The sequence below is a fragment of the Caenorhabditis remanei genome, chromosome V, assembly GCF_010183535.1.
Source record: "Caenorhabditis remanei strain PX506 chromosome V, whole genome shotgun sequence".
Classification (NCBI taxonomy): Eukaryota; Metazoa; Nematoda; class Chromadorea; order Rhabditida; family Rhabditidae; genus Caenorhabditis; species Caenorhabditis remanei.
In genome coordinates, this window is record NC_071332.1 from 17,287,168 (window position 1) to 17,303,629 (window position 16,462).

The 16,462-nt window shown below is 39.1% G+C and overlaps 4 protein-coding genes across 4 annotated transcripts; 1 reads left to right on the plus strand and 3 right to left on the minus strand.

Annotated features, from left to right (window-relative positions):
* Nucleotides 1–691: 691 nt before the first annotated feature.
* GCK72_020794 (uncharacterized protein) lies at nucleotides 692–3,801 on the plus strand (the record flags this gene model as incomplete). The annotated part of the gene is made up of 6 exons (XM_053733796.1): nucleotides 692–748; nucleotides 796–903; nucleotides 952–1,040; nucleotides 1,624–1,769; nucleotides 2,063–2,211; nucleotides 3,559–3,801. 6 exons carry the CDS (start codon nucleotides 692–694, stop codon nucleotides 3,799–3,801), a joined length of 792 nt encoding a protein of 263 aa, XP_053582709.1.
* Nucleotides 1,984–5,118, minus strand: GCK72_020795 (uncharacterized protein; the record flags this gene model as incomplete). The annotated part of the gene is made up of 8 exons (XM_003106533.2): nucleotides 1,984–2,298; nucleotides 3,000–3,297; nucleotides 3,353–3,774; nucleotides 4,455–4,632; nucleotides 4,679–4,787; nucleotides 4,840–4,916; nucleotides 4,964–5,019; nucleotides 5,071–5,118. 8 exons carry the CDS (start codon nucleotides 5,116–5,118, stop codon nucleotides 1,984–1,986), a joined length of 1,503 nt encoding a protein of 500 aa, XP_003106581.2.
* A 382-nt stretch (nucleotides 5,119–5,500) lies between these two features.
* On the minus strand, nucleotides 5,501–6,918 carry GCK72_020796 (uncharacterized protein; the record flags this gene model as incomplete). The annotated part of the gene is made up of 3 exons (XM_053733797.1): nucleotides 5,501–5,719; nucleotides 5,765–6,455; nucleotides 6,839–6,918. 3 exons carry the CDS (start codon nucleotides 6,916–6,918, stop codon nucleotides 5,501–5,503), a joined length of 990 nt encoding a protein of 329 aa, XP_053582710.1.
* Nucleotides 6,919–10,800: 3,882 nt separating this feature from the next.
* Nucleotides 10,801–14,586, minus strand: GCK72_020797 (uncharacterized protein; the record flags this gene model as incomplete). The annotated part of the gene is made up of 8 exons (XM_053733798.1): nucleotides 10,801–11,007; nucleotides 11,053–11,761; nucleotides 11,953–12,023; nucleotides 12,454–12,627; nucleotides 12,686–13,394; nucleotides 13,704–13,774; nucleotides 14,155–14,346; nucleotides 14,398–14,586. The coding sequence occupies 8 exons, from the start codon at nucleotides 14,584–14,586 to the stop codon at nucleotides 10,801–10,803; spliced, it is 2,322 nt and encodes a 773-aa protein (XP_053582711.1).
* Nucleotides 14,587–16,462: the final 1,876 nt, after the last annotated feature.

Below are 16,462 nucleotides of genomic sequence, written 5' to 3' on the forward strand. Positions count from 1 at the left end.
GACGAATACATTTTAGAATAAAATAACAAATCGGAAACTGGATTTCTATGAATTAGACCAAAAAGACAAATGCGCTCTATTCAGAAAACCAGGTCCCACAGGGTTTTAGTAGAGAGCGCTTGCATCATAACTTTTATAAGCCATGAAGATGGGCGTGTGATGGGAATGTGACTTCACAAATCAATAGATTAGATTATTTACGAAAACAGAATACTATGACTAACAAAACTACATTTCTTATCAAAAAAATCTCGTTAGAAAGTCAAAAAAAAGATATTCGTGCCCATGTTAGTCACAGCTCCGCTGTTATGACGGACATTGTAGTTTGAAGTAATTGGACTGGAAACTGATATATATATATATATATATTGTGATAGGAAAACACAAACCACAGTAGACCAGGCTCCGCCCACTTTTGGTTCAAATGATGACGTCATGGTAAACCTTCTATGTCTAAAAAAGCTCCAAATTTTGCACTTTTTTGCAACATCTATGAATTTTTATTTCCCAATAAGTATATTCTAATGCCCTCCCCCCTTTTAGTCATCCCCCTTCCCTAATAAGCACAATTATCCCCAAAAGAAGGGGTAACGTCTTCTCGAATTCTCTCCTGAAATTTGAAGACGTAGTCTGCTTCTTATTTTTTCTTCATATATTAGTTTTGGCCTACTTTAACCTATTCAATAAGAAAATGTCACGATTTTACATTTTATTATTGATTTTGAATCTGATTGGAGCATGTGCGGGGGTGAGTTTTTTATTGTTTTTGGGGCATAATTTTTGGGTATTTCGCAGATTCAAAAAATCGAGTGCTCCAACTACTCGGCCCCGGTTACTGTAATCCCGCCAATTGACGGTCCCACACAGTTGTTATTGGATTTTCGATTGCTGTCGGATGAGCAGGTTAGTTTGAACAATTTTCAACAAAAATTCATTTTTTCTCTATTTCAGTTATGCAATAGCCGTCGAAAGGTACCGAAATTCAAAAAGATGCATATTGAGCCGTCGAGCTATATTACTGCTTGTGATGAGTGTCCGCAGTGAGTTTTGGAGGGTATCTGGAAAAACCTGGAAATTTTTGAAAAAAATCTGAAAAATCTGGAAGTATCTGATAAAGGCTGAAAAAATCTGAAAAATCTGTAAATTTGGAGATCTGGATCAAATTATGGGAAAAGAATATGAAGTATGTCTGTCCGAATGTATGTCTGTCCGAATGTATGTCTGTCCAGATGTCTGTCTGTTTGTCCGGATGTCCCCCAAGTCAAACATTTTTATAATTAACAAATTATTTATTTGATTGCACAAATTACAATAAAACAAGGTTCCAGTTTCCTTGATTCCAGTTTGATAACATCATGAAAATTTTGGGATTTGGGAAATACAAACACACGATCAGCAAATGCGCTCTACCGAAATTAGAGAAAATTTTCGAAAATTTCGCGGTGGAGCGCGTATGCAACTACAACACAACTCGCCTGCGTTGTCGCTTCTATGTTTTTAAATCTTTTCCGGGATAATAAGAGCCTACACATGTATTTTTTTAATTCGAAACAATCGGTGATCTAGAAACCCAAATCCCCCGGTTGACAAGTATGCGACGACCCCAAACGAGACTCTTTCCAGATGCTACTTCACCTTCCCCATGCAATTCGAGCTTCCCATCTCCTGGACCATCAAGAGTCTCTTCGTCATTTCCAAATCCCAACCTCACCACCAATCGGCTACGGACGTCCCTATCCACTATGTGATTGTTGAGAAGATGCCAAGCGGTCCGTCTCTTCGAAATTGCAAAATCTATGTTCCCCATAGGATTTCTCCAATTTCAGATACTGTCCAGATTAAGTTTCTCGCAGTCTTTTTTGTCTCCGCCTTCGGAGTTATGATTCTAGTCCGGTGTTTTTGCATCAAAGCAAGATAATAAATCTAAATGAAAATGGCCAATTTTTATTTCTCGAAATCTCAAAAAAGTTTTTCTTTCTTTTTTCATTTCCCAATCTGATTCGGCGACTCCACAACTTTCTGACTGTTTCCAGTGTAACCAGTAATTTTCCGGTATTGACAGGGTTCCGTGTTGCGTGGCATCGATTTCAGCAGTCTACACAGGTCACTGATTTGTTGGTTGATTTGAGACCGGATGTAGACTTCGTTGTCGAACATCGCGTTCGTGATATCCTCGATTTTGCAATTGTCGAGCTCGAATGGAGCGGCGAGGTGAGGTGAGAACCGGAAAAATGGAACCTGCATAGAGTGCGACCATTCGCGGGATTGGCCGACATGGACGTTGTGGGAGCTGGTGCACTGGAAATGGGAAATGTTATAGTTTCACAGGTCGCGTAAACGCGCTCCGTCGCACAGCGGTTCGCATGGTGCCAAATTCAAGTTGAACGCGACGCGCACGCAACGCGACTCGACAGGCAAATTCAAAACTTTTCGTTGCGTACCATACGCCTCGCGTCTCTGTTCTCGTATCTATTGATATTTTAATCGGTTTTTTGCAATCAGTTTTTACCGAAAAACGAAATTTAAAACAAATTTAACCGTTTTAAGGGATTTTTCAAACAAAATAAGGCCAAAAAATGTGTTTTTAAAAATTATATGATATTCCCTCTTCCGCTTTTTTAGCTGCTCCGCCCACAAATCCCTGACGCACTTGCGTTTCAGCCTCGAAACGTTTTTCGTTTTTTTCGTCAGTTCGTCGGAACTTTGATTTTTTCACAGTATAACCATATTATTTAGGGTCAGAAAAGTGACCTGGCAATTTTCCACTGGAAAACTTGAAAACCGCAATTTGGCAACGAATTATCATATTTTGACACAAAAACTGAAATTTCATGCTAAGAACTATCAATTTGTGTCATGTTTCTTGATTTTTAGCTCAAAAACCTCAATTTTTCCATAAAAAACTAAATGTTCGCCTTATTCCGTTTTCCGCCCAAAAATGTCCTATTCCGCTTTCCGCTCAGCTCATGTCCAGTTTCAAAACATCCCTCGTTTCTTACCTGATACAAAAATACCGTAATCAAATTTTTCGCATTGGCGAACACCTCCTTCCAATTCCCCGTTATCCCTGTTATACCATGTGTCAAATTAATATCAATTCCATTAATCGGAGCCGAAGGTTCGATTCCCGTCCCAATCGATATCACACATCCAATCTCATCCGTATTATTTTTTCCTCGGTAATTCTCAATCTTTTTAAGTTTCGCAAATTCAGTCATCACCATGATACACGGGTTGTTACAGAATATTGCTCCATCAGCCATACCGTTGAACGATTGGAAGTAGACAGGGGCGGCTCTGAAATCGAAAAAAAAGTTTTTTTCAAAAAGGTTTCAAACCGTCCGTGACTCACGAAGTGCACCGAATCGCTTTCCACAACAAGATCTTGTTCGGATTGAAATACCCGAGCTGCTCAAATTCCTTCGGGTCAATCCTCGGCGCATAGGATCGGAACAAAAGGAGTTGCGGTGGCGCCAACGTGACTTTCGCCGTAGTCACCACCAATCGATGGGCGGTACACTTGGCTATTGGCGTCTTCGCACCCATCACTTCCTGTAGAACCGTCTCGATACCAATCGACGAGTGTTTCGGGAACATTTGGGTGTTTCCTCCGAAGATACGACGGCGAATCACAATGTAGATGCGGAGAGCGTCGGCGAGATCAATTCCAACACTCATCGAGCTAGCCATGATACCACCACAACTTGTTCCAGCAATCCAGTGGACTCGGTTACGCAGCGGCTCTCCGATCTCTCGTTCGATCGCCATGAGGATCTGGAAGTATATGACGGACCGATTTGAACGTTTTCTATAAATTTGACCGTAGGTAATTTGAACCTTGAAAATTTGAAAATTGCATTAAAAATCTGCCAAATGCTCACGTGAGCCGAGTAAGGGCCCGTCAAACGTTTCGGTAGACTATTCGGTGAAAAGCTTAACCATATAAAAAAATAGCAAAGTTCGACGGGTCATAACTCAGTTCACGTGAGCATTTACCAGATTTTTGTTGCAGTTTTCAACTCCTCAAGGTCCAAATTACCTATGGTCGAATTTATAGAAAAAGTTAAACTCGGTCCGTCATATACTTCCCTTGTGAAACAAGGAAAGAGGTATGCTTGCAAACCGGACCGACACAACGCCTAGCTCGCTTCAAACTGAGGTTTATGAACTGAAAAATATACCAAAATGTAGATCTCAGCGAGATCTATGTTACGGACCTACCAAGGGCCGGTTGGCTATTTGTTAATGTGCCGCCGATCGGCTAGAATGGCTTTTTGCCAATCCTCGCAATTTTTGGCATCTTTTCCCAGCCCGCGGCACATTAACAATATAGAACTCGCCGAGATCTACATTTTTTTATATTTTTAATTCATAAAACTCAGTTTGAAGCAAGTTACGCACCGGCCCGTTTCGGCCCGGTTTGCAAGTATGAACAACTCAAAAATATTCCTTACCGAGCATTGCAAAACAACTCTCAAGCCTCCACCATCCAGACTCAATATCACTTTCTGATTATTATTATTATCCCGATTATCCATAATTTTCTTCTCAATTAATTGCTTATTATACGCCATGTGATGACTATCAACTGTACTACGGACCGTGGAGAGACTCTGGAGGTCTCGTTTGATGCTGGAAATTTAAGAATTTCAGATTTTATGTTTCATATGGAACCTACTTCGGGTCCTCTGTCAACTCGATCGGCTCCTTCCCCTCATTATTCTTAATTTTAAACAAATCTAGGTGGGACGCATAGACACAAATCGCGCGAACAAGAAGACGTCGATCTGGAAAACAGTTGGTGGAAAACAGCCTAAGAATCCAATTTGGAAAACTAACTTAGTTTGGCGGCCAGGTGAAGTACCGTATTCCCATTTTTGTCTTTAACATCAAACGGTTGGTTTCTTACGAATGCTCTGGAAAAATGGATAAGTTGCTCCAGAATTTGTGAGGATTCACTAACGCCACAAGGCCATCGACATTGTCGTAGGTGACCGCATGGAATATGTCAATGTGACGCTAGAATTTATTCTGTAGATCAAACAAATTTTTCCTGAAACACTGGGTTACCTTGTATATATCATGAGCGTTAATTCGTTTCAATACATCACTGAACATTGTTGTGATGACGAGAGAGAAGTGAGAAATGTCTGGAGTTTTTGATTCGGTTCAAAAATTTACAAGAAAAATTTATAATGAAAAATAGAGCAAGGTTAGGTTACTGTGGCAAAAATAAAATTATATATTTGAAAAAATATGAAGGAATTAAACTCTTTTTTATTTTTTCACGTGTTACGTGGAAATATCTCAGTTTTGAAACGTCCGATTTCAGAACGTGACAAAAAACTATACTTTTTAAAGTATTTTTTTAAAGAACAATTTCAAGCAATCTAAGTAATAGTTTTATTTATTTCATTTATTAGATCTTACAAAACAAAACATCAGTTACAGACAAAAAAACAGGTCAAAATTCAATGAGAACATAAAATTTCCAGACAAATTACTGAGCCTCCTCCACATTCGAAATGATGATACTCATGCATGGACAAACTTTGATTCTCAACTTTCTCTTCTCTTCCGGTACATCAAACTCCCACACTTTCAATCCACTATCCAAACCATTGACTGGTTCTCCAAGAAGCTCAACAAGAAATTTTTCGTTGAGGATGAATCTGCATCTCAATCTCATTTCTTCAAAGCTTGGTTTTCCAATGAGTGTCTGAAATTAGAGATAAATTATTGTTGTTTTAATAGTTGGTCATACCTCTTTCAAATAGAGTAAATCTCCAGCTGAAATCGTCTCGAAGTTAGTTCCAGTGTACGAAAAATGTGCAAAGTCAATCATTGCTTGTGACACTATAAACCGTTCTGTTTGAAACGCGGACGCATTCTTCCACTGGTCGAGATTTGCGATTTGATTCAAATTTAGAAAATTCATAGATCCTCTAGAGTTGCTCAACGAGATTGTATCCAGTGTCTTTGCGTTGAGAAATGGGAGAACTTGCATCACTTGGTTTTGATTTAAAACTTCCATTTTCAAAAATTCGGCTTTAATCGGACTCTCCCGATATTTCAGAATGTTCTTAAGATCTGCCAGAAACTTTTTTGTTTGGTGTTCCAATATAACAAAGTTTTTGATTTCTGGTCCTCCGCTGATGAGTACTTCAAACTTCTCGATAATCGATTTTTGATGCTTCAAAATGATTTCCAGATCTATACAAAGAGCATCCAAGTAGTCCATACTAACTAGATTCTTTTTGTGGAGACTAGAAACCAATGTGACACTTTCATCTTTTCTACCATATTCTATGCATGCATATTGCTCTCCATCGATAAACAGAGTCAAACATGCAACATCTTTTTTGACAGAAATAGTGAGAGTCGAGATTTTGAAATCCAATTTTTTCCGACCGATAAAAACGCGTAGTCCTCGAGACACTTTTTTCAGTGTGAGTCTGAAAATTATTGCGGTTTGAAGATACATAAGTAGGGACCGCAATGAACATGGGCGGAGTTTTTCATTTTCTTCTCTTAGGGCGTCATAGGGAGGTTATCGAAATGTTTGGTAGACTGCCCTGAGAGCCCAGTACGATAAAACAGAATGAAAACTTTTTACCCCTATGTAATCGAGTACGTAGAATTCAATGAACACACGTTCGTTTCACCCAAATTATTAGTTCTCTCAGAAAACTGAAAAAAACGTTTTGCTTTTTTCAGAAAAATGTCACGTTTAGGATGTTCTAGGTCGAACAAGCATCATTTTTTGACAGTTTATAATAGTTCTGGACATACTCTAATAGGTTTTGAAAGACAAAAGTTAATTATTTTTTTAACTCACAATGAATTCATATCAAGATTCTTCAAAACTTCGTCCATTACCAAATCCGGTAGAAGGAGTAGTGGGGATCCGCTAAACATTTCAAATCGATAGGAGGAGAGCGGTGCGTCAGGGCAGAGAGAGAGAATCAATAGGAACTGTACGTCGTCAGGGCAGAGAGCAGCAATACGTCACACCTAATCCTCGCGTCACAATAGGGCGCATTTGCATAGCCTTATTTGGGAAGATCTCTTCTATTGTGACAGTATCCCATCTCACAGTCACACGGGGTTCTGGTTGGGCTGGCAGACACACAGAAAGGCAAAAACGACAGTAGTCTAGGTCACACAACGGTCTGACAAGGTGTTAGCTTACAAAAATGGGGATTCTTTACTTATCGCCCCCCACATCAGTACAGTCCCCCACGTTGAAATTTACCTAGGAAGAGCCCCCCACCCAGTACAAAACAGGTGGGGGCTTTTTCCTCACGGCGGGGGGCTCTACTTCTATTTCTGTGTGAAACAATGACCCCCACCAGTACAAAGTGGGGGACGATTGTTCAAGAACCTGGTATTCATGACTTATCGCCCCCACCCCCCTAGAGCCCCCCACCGAAAGTGGAGTTGTAATTCTTACTGTTTATCTTTAGCTGTAATCATTTATTGATAGCCCCCCACCATTGAACATCGGTCCCCCACCTATGGATTATTAGACCCCCATCATTGAATATCAGTCCCCCATTAATAACTTTAAAACCCCCATTGTTTAACAATAGACCCCCATCATAGAACATCAGGCCCCCACTATTGAACTCCACACTATGAATGAAACAAATGGAAGCACGTTTTCAGACTATAAGCTTGAACATCATAAATATAAATTATGCCGAAAATGTCTTTCCGGGTCTTTTTACCTAAGCCTGAAGATTCGGGTATAGTTGAATTATGTTGGACTAAATGGTTCAGGAGTATAAGAGAAAAAAGAGAAAAGGGAAGGGGCTAATGTTCAATGGGTGGGGGGTCAATAATCAATCAGGTGGGGGGCTTTTCCCAGGTCCTTTTTGGGGGGTCATTCTTCAATATAGGGGGGGACGAAAAGTAAATATACCCCAAAAATGTATCTAATAGTGTTAAGAATCATAAACAACCAAAACATTTATTGGTGAAGGTAAAAACTGCATGATCTTTACTAATAATATTCAACAGATTCCGTTTGTCTGTTTGTTTGTCGCCGATCATAACTCCTTCCGTAGTGGGCCGATTTCTATGAAACCTAGATAGATAGATTGGAAATTAGGCTTAGTTGATGCCCGAACTTTTCTTTTTTCGAAAACACCCAATTTGACGTCTTCTGGAGATGATGACGTTTTTAGTGATAAATTGCTTTGAGAGAAGGAGAAAAGGTGTGTCCCGACAGGGTGGTAGAAATCCCAAAATATCAGCCTAACACTACTGACTCGGTGTTTCTTTACTGCATTCTCGAGAGCGCCCGGCCGCGCATATTTGGTGTAGCGGTCTACACAGGTGGTTCGCGATGGATGCTATATGGGGCATATTCAAAATGGAAGCACATAACCTCCCATGTGCTCGCATAAAACGATGTGCTTCGCGCGCGGAAGTGATATGCTTCGAGGCGTGGTGCTTGTGGCACGGATCCTGCGTGCTTCCATATAGCTCGCATATAGGATCCATGTTTTCACCGTAAACCTGAAACTTGCAACGACACTCCGCCATTACACCATGGCGTGCTGTTTATCGTAATTGAAAGTGTAATTTTTTTCAAAGACATTTTCATAAGTTTCTCCGTTTTCGAAGATTTTCATGCACTTTTTGTCAAATTTTGCTGAAAACAAATTACGACTAAGTAATAATTAATTTTTAATTAATGTCCGAAAAGTATAATTTTAATTTTCAAGCTGAATCGCGATTTTTTAGGGAAAGCTCAATGAAATGAAATGATAAAGTTATCTTATTCATGAAAGTAAGAGCGTCTTTATTTTTCTTACTTCGGATTGGCTATAATAATTATTTTTAGATGGAAAAAGGTAAGACGGTAAGTTTTAGTCAAGACGAAGTAAGAAAAGTAAGAATCTCATCACTGTGTTATACGGTTTTCGGAAAACATTCATTCCGTTGATTAGGTGATTTAAACTTTTTTGATTCATTGATTGATTTCGGTTTTTTTGGTAAGAAATGGAATGAAAGAAAAGGAACGGAAAAATAAGTTATAGCTTTCTGTGCTTTCTCTAAAACTATTCGTGCTTTTGTTACTGAAAGTATAGTCGTAATTTGTTTTCAATGAAAACTGAAAACGGAGAAAATGAATATGTTATAAAGAATAGAGCTGAACAGACTCGGAATGGAATAGCAAAGTAACAACACATTATAATGGGTGGAATTAGTGGGCGAGGGCATCGTACGAGGTGACGGTAGACATGATAAACGGCAAGAATAACATGGATCGCGCGTGGGTCATATATGCTTCCCGCTGCAGAACATGCTTCCATCCCCAGGCATATAACTAGCACATAAGTTTCCTATGACTCCCATATTCGACACCGCGCGAACGCACAATGCTTCCATCGCGAACCACCTGTGTACGCAAATGACTCTTAAGCATGGGGCTGTGAGTTCGTTCCTCCCCGTGGTAAATGTTTTTTTTTCCTTTTTGGTCATAGGAAAGTAATGTATTGAGGAACTTTTGGATTCAAATGGAATGAATAGAAGTGACTATGATGAAAAATTGGTCAAAAATTTTGTTTTTGTTGGAGATGTTGCAAAATTAACCTTTATTATAGGGTCGGCGGATATGCCATCGATTTGAAATTGTTTTTCGGAGGAGGACTCGAAAGTTCGATGTGAATTTTGAACCCATCTCACATACATAATGGGAGAGAGGGAAACCGGGGAATATGTTTTTTTTTGTTAGCGAAGCCTAGGAAACTAAATAAATGGAAGAACACTACTCAGGAAGAGATGGTGATTTATGAATAAGGAACTTCGTCGTAGCTCGGTTAAACACTAAAAAAGAAATTAATTCTAGGATGCGGGTTTGTTAAAGCATGGTCTAAGTCTGCCATACTGCTTTTTGGGAGAGGGAGGCGGCATCGCCGCCGATCAGTAAAAAACTTTCTAATAAAAATTTAAGTGAATTTTTTGTAGATGTGACATGGAAGTCTCCAGATTTCTAATCTTCAGTTTTGTGAAACGGTTTCTGAGTGAACAATCGAAATGAAAAAAAGACTGTGTAACGGTGGTGTTTAACTTTCAAACCGAGAAATGTATAAACTATGTAGTTCTGAAGTCAGAGAAGAGAGGCTGCATCGCCGCCGAACAATCAAAAAAAGAAGGAAAAAGGACTTTTTGGATCAAACCGGACTAAAATATTTCCGTGTGTAAGATTTTAGGGAGGGAGGCGGCATCGCCGCCGATCAGTAAAAAACTTAAAAATAATACTCTAATCCTACCATGCGTATAATGAATAAAAGAATGCTACTCACGTAGTGATAGTTATTTTCGAATAAGGAACTTTGTCGCAGCTCGATTGCCTTCAAAAAAGTAATAAATTCTGGGATGAGGATCTGTTAGAACATCGTCTTAATTTGCCATACTTATTTACCTTGAAGAGGAGGGGCATCGCCGCCGATCAGTAGGGAAAAAAGAAAGAGTATAAGGAAAAACATGAGTTATTATGCTCCAGTTCTTTGGCAAGATTATTTTTAAATAAGGAAAACATAGGAAAGTTCAGATTTGTAAAAAGAAAAACAACTCATTCTAAAACATATTCCATCGGAATAGATAAAATCATTGAGTGAATTCCTATCAAGCGCCGTAGGCGCTGTAAAACGGGGAAGGGTGGTGTAGAGAAGGAGGTTGAGCAGCCGTAGGCTGCGTCAACCGACTGGTATCACATAAAAGCCTCGTTTGCATGGAAAAATTATATCGGGAAGTAATGAGATTTGGGAAAACTCAAATATGTATCAATCATAACACAGAACGTACATGTTCGATTCTAATAGATTCACATCCCGAAGCAATAATTTTCACTTTTCCTTGTCCATCAGCCGCATCGAATTCCCATGCCACTTCTCTGGTCAGCAGACGACCAAACACTTCCTCGAGCCGCTCTCCGTTCAGGAACCATTCGAATTTTAAATTAAAACAAAGAGGAGTTGATGATGCAACAAACCTCTGCAAAAATAAATCGACAGTTCCGCAAAAGATATAGTCACTTACCTCTTTCAACATGAACAGCTCATCTGTGCTCACTGTCTCCATGTACGTGTTCAAACTCGAAAGGTGGGCAAAGTAATGGAGTGGTTCAGTGATTCTAAATCCCTCCGACAAGAATCTCTGAATACGTTTCCACTGTTCCAATTTTACAATCTGATCCATCTCCAATGTTTGACCTGGTACTTTTCTCAGGACTCTCAAAGTCATATCGCGTAATGTCTTTGGACAAAGACAAGGGAAGACAGCCATCACTTGACATTGATCAATGACGTCCATCCGTAACAATTTGGTTTGAATCTTGTGGTTCCGTGATCCGAGAATTCTTTTGAAGTCCGCCAGGAATGGCTCTGTCCGCTGCTTCAATCGTGCGTCATACTCGTCGTTCCACGACTTTTTCTTATAATGTTGGAGATAGAAGAACACTCCTATTTCTTTGGAAATAGACTTTTGATTCTTCAAAATTATCTCCAAATCGTTGGTGCACGCCTTCATGACGTCGATGTTGACAATTTTTCTTCGTCTACAAGACACCGAAGTTGGATCCCCTACTTTCCCATAGTATTCTACTCGAATCGGATCATTTTCGTCGAAGTAGAATGAGACGCGGACCTTGTTGGGTCTCAATAAGATGTAGAGTGTTTTGATTTTGAAATCTGGCTTTTTCTCGTCGACAAATTCACGAAGTGCTCGATTCACTTTCCGGAGGGTGAGGCTGAAAGAATAAGAGATAAAAGAGGTGATAAAAAACTTATCAACTACAAAACATCCCTCAGTTTTTTATATAAGATTCCCACAAAAATTAAGATTGTGGTGCAAGAAGTGACATCCAAACACACTCTCAAGCAAAATTATATTTCCTTTTCTCACCAAAAGCATTCAGTCAAATTTCAAAAAAAAACTCACAGTGCGTTGAAATCAAGGTATCCTAATAAATAGCTCATGACCAAATCCGGCAAATCGAGTAAGTTAGCCATCTGGAACGAAGAATAATAACAGTTTTCGTAAGGAGTACTCGGCTTTTTTTAAACGAGGAAAAAACGGTATACAAGAGATTTAAAGCCAAAGAAAAGCATTCAAAATGGAATCAAACCGTTTGCGTTATGAAAACATTGAAGTAAATAAATCATTTATCGACAAAAATTATTGAAAACGTTGAGAAGAAAATTAATGTAACCATACTAATGTCAGATGATGAGATAAACTCTCGTATTGCAAATAACATAAGATTCAAATAACGTTAAGGATAATAAACAAAACATTTATGGGTGAAAGTAAAAACTGCATAGTATCACATAAAAAATATCGTTTAAATGGGAAAAATTTAGATCGGGAAATAAAAAGATCAGGGACAACTCAACTATCAGACCCTGAACGTTGATGTTCGATTCTAATAGATTTACATACCCCTCCATTATGCCAAACATTGAACTTCACTTTTCCTCGTCCATCAGCAGCATCAAACTGCCACTCTTTTTCCCCATTCATCGGAGGACCAAAAACTTCCACAAGACGCTCTTCATCCACGAATTCACAGTAATTGAAATGAAAATATTTTGGAGTGGACGATGCAATTACTATCTGCAAAATAAATTAATCGAGTACTGGAGGGTTTCGCAACAAAATATTACACGCTTACCTCTTTTAACAACAGTAGCTCATCTGTTTTCACAGTCTTCATAAGGGCATGGCCCAAACTCGAGAGGTGGGCAAAGTGGTTGAGTGATTCAGTGATGTAAAACCCCTGCGACATGAATTTCTGAATGCGTTTCCACTGTTCCAACTTCACAATCTCATCCATCTTCAATGTGTGACCTGGTACATGACCCGAGGATCTTAAACTCATAACACGTAACGTCTCCGGGCAAAGATAAGGGAGGACCGCCATCATTTGGAATTGATCGATGACGTCCATCCGCAACAATCTGGTTTGAATCTTGTGGTTCCGGGATCCGAGAATTCTTTTGAGGTCCGCCAGGAATGGTTCAGTCCGCTGAATCAATAGTGCTTTGTACTCGTTGGCATCCGCTCTCCGCTGAAACTCTGGGATATTGAACGACACTCCGATTTCCTTGGAAATAGATTTCTGATTCTTTAAAATGATCTCCAAATCATTGGCGCACGCCTTCATGATGTCGAGGTTGACAATTTGTGTTCGTCTCCAAGACACCGAAGTTGTATCCCCTTTTTTCCAATATTCTATTCGGATCGGATTTTTTTCGTCGATAAAGAATCTGAGGCTAACATTGTCGGGTTCCAACCAGATGGAGAGAATCTTGATTTTGAAATCTGGCTTTTCCTCGTCGACAAATGCACGAAGTCCTCGATTCACTTTTCGGAGGGTGAGGCTGAAAAAATAATAGATAAAAGTGGTGATGGTTTCAGGTGGAGTCTGCAAAAATTGTAGTTCAAACTTTAAGCTTCACTTTTGTAGTTGAAAATTTTTTGGAAAGACACTACTGTGAAAAGTTACCTTTCAGGGAAGTCTCGTACAAAAATCTTATCAACTACAAAAGAAGCCTTTTTCTTTAATATGTAATTCCTTCAAGAATTGAGGTTATGGTGCAAGAAGTGGCATCCAAACACACTCTCAGGCAAAATTATATTTCCTTTTCTCACCAGAAGCATTCAGTCACAATTAAAAAAAAATAACTTACATTGCGTTGAGATCAAGGTATCCCAATACATTGCTCATGGCCAAATCCGGCAAATCGAGTAAGTTAATCATCTGAAATGAGAAATAATAACTTTCCGGCAAGAGTACACGGTTTTTTTTAAATAATTCAAAATGGAAGTCAAACCATTTGCAAAGTTATGAAAACATTCTGGTACTGAAGTAAATAAACGATTTATTGACAAAAATTATTGAAAACGTTGAGAAGAAAAATACTGTAACCATACTAATGTCAGATGATAAGACGAACTCTCGTCTTGCAAATAAATGAAGATTGAAGTAATGTTAAGGATAATAAATAACCAAAACATTTATGGATGAAAGTAATAACTGCATAGTATCACATAAAAACATCGTTTAAATAGGAAAAATTAGATCGGAAAGTAAAAAGACATTGGATAACTCAACTATCAACTACTAGACCCCGAACGTACATGTTCGATTTTAATAGATTTATTCGGCACCCAAACACTGATCTTCACTTTTCCTAGTCCATCAGCCGCATCGAATTCCCACTCTCTTTTTCCATTCATCAAAGGACCAAATACTTCCACAAGACGCTGTCCGTCCACGAACTTGTTATATTTGAAATCAAAATAAAGACGAGTCGATGATGCCACAAACCTCTGCAAAAAATGTATTGATGGCTTTTCCGCAAAAGAAAATGACCAACTTACCTCTTTCAAAGACAATAGCTCATCTGTTTTCACTGTCTCCATGAGAGTAACCAAACTCGAGAGGTGAGCAAAGTGGTTGAGTGATTCAGTGACAAAAAATCCCGCCGACATGAATTTCCGGATCTGTTTCCACTGTTCCAACTTCACAATCTCATCCATCACCGACGTTTGATCTGATACGTTTCTCATGAATCTCAAAATCATATCACGTAAAGTCTCCGGCAAAGATAAGGGAGGACCGTGTGAAAGGGTAGAACTCAGACTATGTCTGCCTTCTTCCTTTTCTCTAAACCTCTCTTCTCTAGGCGTCTCAACACAAAGAGGAAGAGTCGGAGAAGACTGGCTCCGCCCCTTTTCACCAAGAGAAGGGCGTCGCCTCTCTTCAGTTAGTCTAGCTGGATCCTAGCCCATGCATGTCACCTAGCATGGGGTGAGTCCCTTTCCTACTGTATCTCAATAGGACTGGGCCTCACAAGGATCCTTAGGCCCTATATATATTACTCCCATTATTCATTACCTATTATTACTCACTTATCATATTCTCTTATATAATCTCCATACATAAATCCATATACCCATACACATATAATCAACACTACTCCACTCTCTGTAAGCCCGAGGGATCAGGTGAAGGTTGAGCATTCAGAAGGGGTTCTGGAGCGATCCCCCTTCACATGGAGGTCCCACCAATCTTTTCTTTACTCTTCCTATTTGAAAGAGATACTAATATTCATACTATTTCTACTGTGAACTAATATTTTACTACACCAACCGGAAACTCGTGTCGCTATCAGAGTTCAAATCGATGTTCAAGTAGGTCTCATCGACTTTCTAGGAGTATGGTTCGAAACATATTCCGAGAAAGGTCCATCAGCTATGGTGAGGCACAGGTATGCGAATTAGATAAGGACGATATCAATCGTCACAACTCCCTTTTAATCCTGAAACAGTGGCTTAGGAGTATTTTCTGTAGCTCCAGTTTAAGATCAGGAAATATAGTTACTATGTGTGTATTTATTGGAAAATCATACTATATTGGGAAAGAAGTATATTGAAGTACATTCTTTTAAATCTCTCTTTAAAATCTCTCTATTAAATCTCTCTATTAAATCTCTCTATCAAAAATCTGTCATAAAATCTCGTTTCTTATACTAACATAGTTAACTGGTCATTAGGTAATTTAAGAGTATTAGGAAGTAGATAAAATAAATATTTTATCAAGATTGAGAAGTTCCTAACTAGTGACTGAAACAAACCCAACGTCCCACCCGAAATTCCAAATCTACCAAAGAAAAGTCCAGTCAGAGAACAACATTGAGACCATAACATTATAGTACAGGTGTGGATTGTAAGAGGGCTTAATTCAATCGGTTCAGAGACGAGTGAACATAGCAATCTTTAACGTTAAATTCACACCACGAGACACGTCTAGATATAGTAAGAAGATAAGAATCAGACGTTGCCGGTTATGCTCCATAAAACGAAATGAACTAACCAAGTCTCGGAGTTACTGTAATCTACTGAGTGTAGTCATTAAGAATGGAAAAATGACATATATCTCAGGCTGAAAGTGAGGTCAATATATCCTTAACCAATCCAGACCGTGACAAAATGGGTCATAGAAATCTAGAATCTTAGAATTGTTAGACCAAAGAACAGTGCTATCATGCTATATAAAAGGAAATAAAGTAAATTGTTATGGGAAGGTTAGAGATGCATTTCCGTCGTCGAAGTTATCGACAATTTTTATATAAAGCTATTGCTCACCGAAGTACCATAATACTCTCCTTGATAGCACCCGGAGACCTCTAGACAGGGATGACGGAAACATTAATTTGTATGACCTGGAAGGAAATTACCGCCTGGCTTGACTCAGACTCGCAGGAAAAGCATTTCGCTAGAGTGATAGAAGGGCCCGCATACCATGTAGTGATAACCTGTCACGGCCGTCAGGCTCACTAAAGTAACATGGATGTTTAGAATTGAAGAATAAAATAAAATAGTTAATTTCTCCATGTTCTTTGAAGGGTCTGACCAAGAAAGGAAATCCATGAATCCTAGGCAG